Here is an 11,593-nt window from a genome sequence, read left to right on the forward strand (position 1 = left end):
CTTCTCGTAAAGTTCCACAAGAGACGGAAAACGTCCCGTCTCTTTGGCCTAAAAAACATTTAAGAAAGTCAAAATATAAAAATATATAAATATATATTAAAAATTTTATTTAATAAAATATTTAATTACCATTTCAAAACGGACACCGGCGTGGGGTTTTTGGCCCGTAGTGTGAAGCATCGGCCCGTTCTCGTGCTCATCGACCGTGTTACGGGAGTTAGAGCAAGACTCGACGATTCTAATGGAATCAGGAAGACGCCAATGACGGATGAGGCCATCCCACACATCCGTGGTGAGCTCAGCGGATTTGCCACGCTCATACCCCTTCACGATCCAGTCACCCTTCCAGTTGGAGACCGTGTCCAACAAACAAACTTTCGCCTTCGCGTTAAACGCTTTCCTCACCCTCTCAGTGACCCCCAAGGCCCAATGATATTTTTGCTGTGGAAAAAATTAAATAAATAATGAGTTTTTTTAAAAGAAATATATATAAATCATGAAAAAAATTAAAGTATATATAATTAATTAATAGAAACTTACAGCTTAAATTTTGAACCACGTCTTTCTGAAGTAGTGAGGCGTCTTACTCGAATTCGGATGTGCCATGGAGAAGTAACCTTTGATCGTGTCGGTTACGTCTGATGCAAGACATCCGTCAACCCCAAACCTGGAAAATACAAATTTAAAATATAAATTATTTTTTAATGTTATAAAATAATTTAAAACGAATAAAAAAATAATAATGTAACATACCACAAAGTTTCGTCCGGTCGGTCGGGGTTGATGACTGGTAAACCTTCTCTGCCTGGCAGACGGAGAATGTCCTCTACAGTGTACTGCGAGTAAGGAGCACTCGGAGGCACCATCAAATCGGGATGAATCTCGGCGGGCATCAGAGGAGGCACAGGAGGAGGCATCGTCGGATGAGCCATCGGGGAAGGCATATGAGGAGCCGATGGTGCACTAGAAGAAGGAGACCCAGAGACTCTCTGAGTGTACTGAGTCTCGGGGACAGTCTCCTAACCCGAAGAACCGGGAGCTGAAGAAGACGGGTCTAAACGACTACCCGGCTCACCGAACATCTCTCTGTAATGGGCAGTAAGTCTGCCTTTTCGAACCTGGGAAAACAATTTAATTTTTAAAATTAACATCAGCAGTATATTTCCCAACATTATCCACCTAATCAACACTAAATAACATAAAATCCGTAAACCTATCTAAATTTCCTATACTAACCACCTAATCTATCCTAAACTAACCAAATTAGAGAGGAATTAGAGAGGCTTACCATTGCTATGAAATGGAGAGGAAGTGGAGAGGAAGTGGAGAGAAAGTAGAGAGGAAAGAAAGAGTGAGCGCTCGGGGGTATATATAAGATTACATTTCGTCGCAAATTCCTCGTAAGGTTACGACAAAATAGCGAGCAATTACAAAGGCCCGCGTTTTATTGTACGAGGAAATAGCGAGAAATTACAAAGGCCCGCGTTTTTATATACGAGGTATTAACGACGATTTTGCTTACGTGAAATTGACGAGCCGCGCTTTCCTATAAATATACCAACAACTCTCCTTCTCAAACCACACACAAACTCCCAAATCACACCCTATCTCAAATCACACTCCTCAACAAAATCCTATTCAAATTATAAATATTTGAAAAAAAAGGAAGAGAAGAAGATATTAGAATTCATGTGGGCGAGACTTACGTATTATAATTGCTGGAAGTCTTGCCATATGTGAATCTGGTATCTTTCTCCTTTTTCTTTTTTTTCTAGTTTTTACACTACGAGGTATTTACGATGATTTCGTCCTACGTGGAATTAACAAGGCCCGAGTTCTTTATTTATTTTACGAGGTGTTTACGACGATTTCGTCCTACGTGGATTTAACGGGGGTCGCTTTCTTTATTTTTTGTTTCATCGTTATTTCCTCATCTTCTTACGAGTCCTTTACGACGATTCTGTCTTACGTGGAATTAACGAGGCCCGCGTCGTAAGTTCGACGTCGCTTTACGAGGAATTAACGAGTGTTATGTTTAAATCCTTAAAATCCGAAACCACAAATCCCATATTCCTTATTTTCTACTTCATATATTCCAAACCTCATCTTTATTTCCATTCCAAACCACAATTCCCACATTTGCTTATTCATAAAACAAACTCCCACATTACCTTATTCATAAAACAAACTCCCACATCTTATTCATAAAACACCCTACACAAAATCAAATACATCAATCGGATACTTCGACATTCTCGTCATCACTAGAAACATCATCATTTTCATTAAACTCGTCTTCAACAGCTTCATTTGTGGCATCATCGGTAAGATCTTCGTACTCATAATTATGCGGATCAATGAGAAGGATGTCATCAATTTCTTGTTCAGGTTCCTCGACTTCATTTATCTGTTCTTTTTGCAATGGTGGTTCTTCTCCACTGATGATTCGTCCTCAAGGTGTAACTTTGATCACTGCTAACCAATTTATACCCGAATCTCTCATCCGAGGGTATGGAAGGAAGCTAACTTGGTCTGCTTGTGAAGCTAAGATGAAAGGCTCAAATTTGTTGTACCTTCGTCCATCGTTGACATCAACTACACCGAATTTGTTAGACCGAACACCTCTGTTGACGACGGGGTCGAACCATTCACATTTGAAGAGGACGCATTTCAGCTTCAGTATCCCTGGAAATTTGACTTCAATAATCTCCGTCAAGATCCCGTAGAAATCTGTTTCCCCTTTCACACATATTTCATAGTTACTGGTCGCCCGCTGTTTACCATACTCATATGTGTGAAAAGTATAGCCTCGTGTGAAATACATCTGTGATGTGGTGACCTTTACAAGTGGAGATTGAATTACTTCGTGTAACCACTTAGGATAATCTGCATCGTCGTCATAATCAACCTGCAAAATAAAGAGAATGTTAAAATACAGATCATGTATGAAAAAGAGTTTGAGTTAATACCTCATTTCGCAACCACTTAATGAAGTTTTGTTCTTTCCTTTTGTCTACGTCACTTGTGGATATACCAGGAAATGTTTCTTCGACTTGAGAAACAAATAGACTGTAAAATCACATTTTATAGGAATGAATCTCTCGCAATTATATAATTAATTATACTTATATGTGTTTCGAAGTGTCCATATATGTTACTTTTCAAAATAACACATCAATGGATCCTCGCAATTGAGTAGAATATAGGTGTGTGCACTATGAGCGTCTTGTTCACTCGACCACCAAACCTCTTTAGACTTCTCACCGAGTCGCCCAATCTGGCTAAAGATGTCTGGAACACCAGCAACTGCATATGTTGGCGCAACACCACCATCATCATATCTTCTTGGAGCTCTTCTTCGGGTACGTACTTTTGACGCAAAGAAGTACGATGTGAAGTGAGAAATTTCTTCCGTCAAACTTCCAGCAATTATAGAACCTTCAACTTTGGCGAGGTTCTTTGCTTTTCCCTTCAAATATTTCATGGCTCGCTCATACTGATACATCCATCCGTAATGTACAGGTCCACGAAGCAATGCCTCATATGGGAGGTGGACAGCTAGATGCTCCATGACGTCAAAAAATCTGGGAGAAAATATCTTCTCCAAGTTGCACAATAAGATGGAAATGTTCTCCTGAAGTTGTTCCACAACTTCTTCTTTAAGAGTGCATGTGCTCAGATCCCTGAAAAATGCTCCAATGCCTTTTATATTCCAAAAACAATTAAACACATTGTTAGTCATATATTATTTTGTAAGTTAGACCATTATAAAATTATTGTGATATAATACACTATGTACCTGCAAGTGCTTCATGTACATTTGTTGGAAGTAGTTCCGCAAATGTAAAGGGCAGTAATCGTTGCATAAAGACACGACAATCATGACTCTTCATCCCGGAGAAATTTTGACCCTTTTCAACACATCTAGAGAGATTCGAAACATACCCATCGGGGAACTTCACTTCTGATGCCACCCAGTTGAACAACACCGACTTTTTTTCTGAAGACAATCTGAATATCGGAACGGGAACTTGTCCATTGCTTTTAATATGTAACTCACTTCTTGAGCAAATATCCGGCAAGTCCAGCCTCGATTTTCTGTTGTCTTTTGTCTCCCCTGGGACATTCAATATTGTATTCATAATGTTCTCAAAGAAATTCTTCTCTATATGCATCACATCGAGGTTGTGGCGCAGAAGAAGATCCTTCCAATATGGCAACTCCCAAAATATACTCTTCTTGTGCCAGTCGTGATGAACACCGTAAGAATCAGACATATTACGAGGGACATGCCAATTACCACCCCCAACGAACTGTTTCGTTAGCTCCGTAGTAGTCGATTTGCGCTTCAATTTGTTCTCCAGTTAGATATGGAGGAGGAGTGTCTCTCACAACCCTTTTGTGCCTAAACAAATTCTTGTTTCTTCGGTAAGGATGGCCAATGGGAAGAAATCGACGGTGACAATCAAACCAACTTGTCTTCCTACCATTCTTCAGTTGAAACGCATCTATCGTTCCATTACAATATGGACAAGCTAATCTCCCATGTGTAGTCCATCCAGACAACATCCCATAGGCAGGAAAATCACTTATGGTCCACAAAAGCATCGCTCGCATCGTAAAATTCGTCTTCGTTGAACAGTCATACGTCCTCACCTCTGTTGACCACAAATCCTTCAACTCTTTTATCAGTGGTTGTAGGAAAACATCCAAGGACCTTTTTGGATGGATCGGACCAGGTATTAATATGGTCAAGAATAGCAACTCCCGTTGCATGCACATCTCCGGTGGCAGGTTGTATGGTGTAAGAAAGACTGGCCACAATGAATATTGTCTCCCTGACATTCCGAACGGACTAAATCCATATGTGCATAGTCCGAGATACACATTACGGCTATTGCTAGCGAAATCCGGATGTACTTTGTTGAAATGTTTCCAGACTCTTGCATCTGATGGATGAGTCATCTCACCATCCGTCTGAGTATGCTCGGCATGCCATCTCATCTTTCCAGCAGTCTGCTCTGATTGATATAATCTTTTCAATATGTCTGTAATTGGTAGGTACTACACCCTTTGGTATGATACCCTATTACGTCCCCGTCCTTGCGGCTTGAATTGTGGCTTCTTGCAGAATCGACATTCTTCTAGCTTCTCATCATCTCCCCAATAGATCATGCAGTTGTCGATGCAAACATCTATCATCTCCGAAGGCAACCCAAGACTATAAACCAGTTTCTGAATCTCATAATAAGAATCAGCAGACACATTGTCTTCCGGCAAATACTCTTTAAACAAGTCCGCCCATTCGTTCATGCAACTTTCAGGTAGATTGTGATCAGTTTTAATATTCATCATTCTAGCAGCCAACGACAATTTAGAGAGACATTCTCTAAAACCACTGTAAAGTGGTTGATTCGCCGCGTTTAACATTTCGTAAAACTTTTTTGCATCTATATTAGGTTCTTCATCTTCATCATGAGCTACGAATGCATCAGCTACCATATCATGAACTCTATCATAATCTACCATCTCCTCCTGATGGTAACTATGTTCATTATGCAAATGATGATCAACCGGTTCTTTTTCCTGAAAATTGCTATTACTACTACTAGCTTCATTCTGATCATAATTAAAACATTCTCCATGTTGAAACCAGATATAGTAATTTGGCGTAAAACCTCTATTTATTAAATGCTTCCAAACATTTTCACGGTTTGCCAGTTTCGAATTGTTGCATTTCCGACAAGGACAGAACATCTTACCACTTTCTTGGGCGAGCGGTGTTGAATCTGCTTGATGCATAAATGTCTCCAGCCCCGCAAGGTATTCTTTCGTCACTCTCCTGTTAGCATCTCTATGCATATACATCCACTTCCGCAACTCGTAAATAGTCTCGGAGCCAGCCATTTTTTTTCTTTCACGTTTTTTGTTGTTGATGTGTTTAAAATGATGTTCAAACATCCATATTTATAGGAAATTTCGAATATGTTAGTTGTAATTTTCCTATGAATTTACGACGAAAATTAATTAGGTGGCAAAAAAAACGTGTAACACCTACAAAGTTGGTGGATTCAAAATTTCCTCGCTAAATACACGTAAATTATTTCCTCGTAAATAACACGCGAAATTTACGTCGTATTTACGAGGAAATACTACATCGACTTTACGACGAAACACTTTTGTCGTTACTTTACGAGGAAATAACGATGACATTATTTTTCCACGTAAGTTCCTCGTAAAATCGACGTAAATTTACGAGGATTGTTTTTCCTCGTTAAGTTTCCTCGTTAAGCTTGTGTGTTTCTTGTAGTGTTCTCTTTATTTGAATATTATAAAACGTTATTTTATTGTATTGCTTCCTTAGGACACATGCAATCTTGTTCAGATAAGACCGGCAGATCTCGACACGACTCTCTCTCAACATGCACACCTCCTCCTTTACATATTATAATTCTTTTTGATTTCAAACTTTTATCCAACGTAACAAATTACGATATATGACACAAGGGTCACGACGTTGCATTACATGTAACATAACCCCCAATAATACTAATCAACCACGTATAAAACCGAAACTCGAGCAATCGCAAGGGATCATTTTGTTTTTCAAACACATATATAGACTTATAATTATAAAACTATACAGTATACACTCCAAAAAATGGTGGAGGTCCAAGACATGGAACCACTTAGCCCAATTCAAGACGACGATGATTGCGACGACGAAGAAGACGAACTTGACCGTGTCAATGAAGACATCAGCTACGACGATCTCAAGAAACGTATGTGGAAAGATCGAAACCTCATGTGTAAGCTCAAACAGCAGAAAAAAGATGACCATGATCTCTCTTATCCTTCATCTTCCACGTCATCATCTTCTTCTTCTCCCTCATCATCAGCTATCGTGCGCCGAGCAGAAGCCTCACGCCGCAAGAAAATGGCTAGATCTCAAGACTCGGTGCTGAAGTACATGATGAAGATCATGGAAGTCTGCAAAGCTCGAGGATTCGTCTACGGAATCGTACCGGAAAAAGGTAAACCGGTGACCGGTTCTTCCGACAGCTTAAGACGCTGGTGGAAAGAAAACGTTCAGTTCGACCAAACCGCTCCGACCGCTGTTGCCGACTACTTAACCTTAGCGGCAGCTCAGCTAATCTCATCAAGCGAGTCTCTGGATCCGAACTCGTACATCCACATGCTCCACGAGCTACAAGACACGACGCTGGGGTCCTTGCTATCGGCTCTGATGCAACACTGCGTGCCGCCGCAGCGGCGGTTTCCGCTGGAAAAAGGTTTGGCTCCGCCGTGGTGGCCGGACGGGACGGAGTTATGGTGGGGAGAGCAAGGAGCGACGGCGTTCGAGCACGGTCCGCCGCCGTATAGGAAACCGCACGATCTAAGAAAAGCTTGGAAAGTGAGCGTTTTAGCGGCCGTGATCAAACACATGTCGCCCAACTTGGAGAGAGTGAGAAGGCTCGCGAGACAGTCAAAGTGTTTGCAAGATAAGATGATGGCTAAGGAGACTGATACTTGGTCTCGCGTGTTGAACCAAGAAGAAGCTCTTTTAAAACGACTCAAGATATCTGACGACGATGACGTGGACGAGGAGGATCAAGAACCGGCAAGAATCATTGCTCTTGATCAAGAACAGATGGGAAACAAGAGAAAAGGTAAATTTGTGGAGGAGGAGGGAGCAATGTTATCTAACGTATACACTTGTCAAAACTCGAGTTGTCCTTCAAGTGATGTGAGTTTAAGATTCGTCGATAAGAATCTGAGGACAGGACACGAGATGGAGTGTCTTTACGGGACACAAGAACCGATATATCAGAGTAGTGTTAGCTCGGATGGGTTAGTTCGGTCTATTACAACTAGTGACGATGATTATAGCGCGAGCTCGAAAGGAAAGGACACTATAGATTATCTGAATCAAGACGGTAACTGGCTAGACTATCTCTGGTTTGAGAGGCTACATGATTTTAGTTGCTCTGATCAAGCAACCGCGGTGGACTTAAACCAATTACCAGATCATTCTGACTCGAATCCGACCGTTAACGAGGAAGAGTTCTCTTTATGGGACATGGGTTGTGAAGACAGAGATATTTATATGTCTCAAGATTGAAAAATACTAGTTACAATGTATTAAAAACATAGTTAAGAGAATAAACAGAGGAAAGCATTTTGTTGTTGTTTTTGTGTGTTACTCCCAAAGCTATACAAATCAAGAAATAATACTTTCTTTTTAATCAATTTTTGTTTGTTAAAAAAAAAAAAAGAATTGGTAACAAATCTTAGTCATAAAAACTATGTCTTTTTGGAGTGTCATCTTCAACCAATCTTGCAGCTGCACTAGAATAACCTTTCCTGAATCTACCTTTGTTCAGACTCTTCACATCAACCTCTACTGCAAAGATTGCACACACCGGTCTGTGATCTGAAAACCGTGACTCTCCTCGAATGTAAGAAAGCTGCTCTATTCCTTCTCCTCTCCACAGAATCCGATCACACCTGAAAACAATTGCACCATTCAGAACACACACCACAAAACAAATGTGAAAGTTGAAAGGTTTTTAGATAAGCACCAAGCAGGAGTACGTCGTTTTTTCTTGGACTTGGTGGTTTCTCCGGCGTAAGCATCTGAGTTTTGAGTGTATTTATAGGTTGGTGCAAAGAAGATTTGACCTTCTTGAAATCCAGAGAAGACCCTTCCTGCTCCTCTTTCCATGTTAAGCTGAAGATTATTACAGCTCACATAAGTAAATAAACAGCAAAAATATTGTTTTAAGATGATCATTTTATTAATACTAACAAACCTGGTCTTTCTCAAGAAGAGTGTCCCAATCATTGTCCTCTAGTAACACTCTTGTCTCTTCGTAGGTTAACGCAACTCTGTAATTCAAATCTCCAAGCCAAATCACTCGGCTGCATCATTCCCAAACAAGAGTCTTTTAGCGGTTTATAGAAAGAAAAGGCTTATGGTCTTAAGTGGAAACATTACTCATGATCAACGATTCTTTCTGGTGCGCGACAGCTAGGGCTTTTGGTGAGTTTAGGGAACTGAGTATGCTTCAGAATCTCAGCTACATCAGCGTTTCTTCTCATCTCATCACCTTCTTTCTCACCAGAAGCCAAATGGCTACACACAAAGCAAAAGCTTGTTTGATGCAGTGACATGCTTATAGCTATACATCCCTGTAAAAAATCACAAAAAAAGTTAACTTCTCATTGCTTGTATCACAATCTATAGAAAAGGGTTTTGTGTTACTACCTTGTTTCCCAAGCGACCCATTATTCCTCTTCCAACAGAATCAAGCCTAAGATGAGATATATGTGGAATCAACTCTTTTCTAGCCCACACAGACAAAAACAAACCAACCATTTGTTTACTAGCAATCAATCTGTAACTCATTTGTCCAGGCATCATCATCGTCGTCGCCGCGGGAACAACATCATCAAACAAGAAATTCTCATGAACCCTAAAATTCTCAGGCTCCACATTAGTGCTATCCGCAATAGGATCGCTGAACCTTTTCGACCTCCTACCTTCCCAACCAACAGAAGAAGTATCGTTAACCACCGAACAATTACAAGTCTTCAGAAGACTCGAATCGACACGGTAGTTTCTGCTCAAGACTTTAAGATTAGGTCGTTGAAAGAAACTTAGACTGCTTGGTGTTCTCGACTCTTCGCTACAGCAACCACTACTACTACTACTACAAGAGGTTGTTGTTTTTGAGGCGGAGAAAGCTGCGTTTGAGTAAACAGAGTCTTGTTTCGGTTTGTTTAAAGCTTGGCTTATTAGAGCTAACCATTTAGCTGCAGGCTCGTTGTCTTCGACTACTAATACGTTCCCTGCACTTAGAGGAACAATCTCTTGAAACCTGAGAAACAAGAAAAAAAAACGTAAGAGTCAGTACATGTGATATGTCATAAAGATTGAAACTTTATCAAGACCCATGAATCAAGATTCGTACCCGCAGATGTATAAATCTGCTGTGCCTTCAACGAGCAAGAAGTCTTCTAGGTTAAGGTCGTTGTTAGGTGTTCTCCCACCTACATTCCACGTAGCTAGAAACACCCTGAAACAAAGAAACAGAGGATTTGAATCTGAATCTGACATAAAATGAAATAATGAAACAGAGAGATTGGTTGAAAGTCTAACCTGAGTTCACGAATCTCTGTTGTTGGTGCCATAGGCCTATCGAAACTTGATAGATTCAAGCCTTCAATTCCAGGGCTTGACTTTCTCTCTAATGAGTTTACCAAAGAAAAGAAAAAGAAAAAACAAACAAATCCTTTTGACAAATGTATCGCTTTCGTAATCATGTGAGTAATGTCAAAATTTTCAGGGTAGGTTACCAAGAAAATAACATTAATCTCAACCACACATTGCAAAAACAAACTTAAACGATCAATGTACCAGATAGAGTCTTCCATATCATTGGAGAAGTGTTGTCGAGAATCGATTTCTTTCGAGAAGCAAGTCGTCGCTCCAAATCTAACAAGCATGAAGAAGATCCATGAACCATTTTAGAAAAACCTAATAATAATAATAATCTATTGTGTTCCTTGAGATGTACGCAAAAAATATGTTTTAAAGAAGAGTTGATAATACCATTGAAAATTTTATTGTTGTCTTCGTGATGATCATAACTTCCTCTGTTGTTCATATTATTAGATGCATCTTCTTCTTGTTCTTGTTGTTTCCCACATCTTCTTGATCCGAAAATCTTCGGAAGAATTGACTAATAACCAAAAAAAATAATATTAATGGGTTTCACGTCGTGACATTTTCGAAGGGAATCAAAACTTAAAAAAAAAAAAGGATTACGGTGGATAAAAAAACAATTGAAGGAGGATGAGAGGGAAAGAGAGAAGGAACCTTCTTCCTCTTCTCGCTTCGGTGGCTGTTCTCAGAGTCGCTATCTTTATTGGAACTCATTCAGCGAAATCTTCTAATTAAAAAACAAAAAAAAAAACAAATTGGAAACAGAGGTTAGAAAACATTAATCTGCGTGTTTAAAACATTAAACTGCGTGTTTAGTAGATCTTGGAAATCGTGTGGAGAAGGACATTTATTTTTTTTCTAGGGTTTGATTTTCCCACGACTATTTGAGTATTGACATGATCATATTTTTTGTTTATATTTTAGATGTTTTTTTACTTTTTTTTTCTTTTTTGGTAAAATGTGTTTTTTTACTTATTAATTAGTAGTAGTATTTTCTATATCGGTTTGAAAAGATCAGATTTTGGCGCCACCTGCTTCGGAATGCTGGGGAGATTTTAATAACAGAGATATATATGTATGTATGATGTGTACTAGAATTTATAAATAGAAGGTGAATATATGAAAATATTTTCTACTATTTATATAATATAATATAGATATTTTCTCAAATATTACTTTTGGAAATGTGTTTTATTTTCCCATTGTCAGTAATCTCTTTGTAAATCAATAGTTTTTTCATTGTATGTTTCCATCAAAGTCAATAAAATCAAAGCCTTTAGTCAAATTTTGTTTTTAATAAAATCATGTTGATGTTTAAAAAAAACTTACCAAGTGGGCTGGATGGGCCTCCCCTCCGCCAGTAAC

At 39.3% G+C, this 11,593-nt stretch overlaps 2 protein-coding genes across 3 annotated transcripts; one reads left to right on the forward strand and one right to left on the reverse strand.

Annotated features, from left to right (window-relative positions):
- The first annotated feature begins 6,531 nt into the window (after positions 1–6,531).
- LOC106433495 (ETHYLENE INSENSITIVE 3-like 5 protein) lies at positions 6,532–8,248 on the forward strand. The gene has a single exon (XM_048750648.1). The coding sequence runs from the start codon at positions 6,662–6,664 to the stop codon at positions 8,120–8,122; it is 1,461 nt and encodes a 486-aa protein (XP_048606605.1). The 5' UTR covers positions 6,532–6,661; the 3' UTR covers positions 8,123–8,248.
- Positions 8,119–11,404, reverse strand: LOC106397780 (type I inositol polyphosphate 5-phosphatase 5). Of its 2 annotated transcripts, none has more exons than XM_013838409.3 (10): positions 10,883–11,404; positions 10,616–10,745; positions 10,421–10,498; positions 10,163–10,250; positions 9,975–10,079; positions 9,269–9,881; positions 8,999–9,192; positions 8,814–8,922; positions 8,583–8,731; positions 8,119–8,508 (listed from the first exon to the last, which is right to left on the reverse strand). In XM_013838409.3, exons 1-10 carry the CDS (start codon positions 10,940–10,942, stop codon positions 8,292–8,294), a joined length of 1,743 nt encoding a protein of 580 aa, XP_013693863.2. In that variant the 5' UTR covers positions 10,943–11,404; the 3' UTR covers positions 8,119–8,291. The 2 variants fall into 2 exon arrangements, with proteins under 2 accessions (XP_013693863.2, XP_048606604.1); XM_048750647.1 differs by having other exon boundaries at positions 10,832–11,404.
- Positions 11,405–11,593: the final 189 nt, after the last annotated feature.

Source organism: Brassica napus, chromosome C3 (genome assembly GCF_020379485.1).
Source record: "Brassica napus cultivar Da-Ae chromosome C3, Da-Ae, whole genome shotgun sequence".
Lineage (NCBI taxonomy): Eukaryota > Viridiplantae > Streptophyta > Magnoliopsida > Brassicales > Brassicaceae > Brassica > Brassica napus.

Bases quoted from the DNA above. Each gene is read 5' to 3' on its own strand.
- LOC106397780 (XM_048750647.1), bottom strand. From the start codon at position 10,942: ATGAGTTCCAATAAAGATAGCGACTCTGAGAACAGCCACCGAAGCGAG. The intron at 9,193-9,268 runs GTAGTAACACAA...GATTTTTTACAG, and splicing joins TGGGTCGCTTGGGAAACAAG to GGATGTATAGCTATAAGCAT. The intron at 8,509-8,582 runs GTGCTTATCTAA...AATTGTTTTCAG, and splicing joins AAACGACGTACTCCTGCTTG to GTGTGATCGGATTCTGTGGA.
- LOC106433495 (XM_048750648.1), top strand. From the start codon at position 6,662: ATGGTGGAGGTCCAAGACATGGAACCACTTAGCCCAATTCAAGACGAC.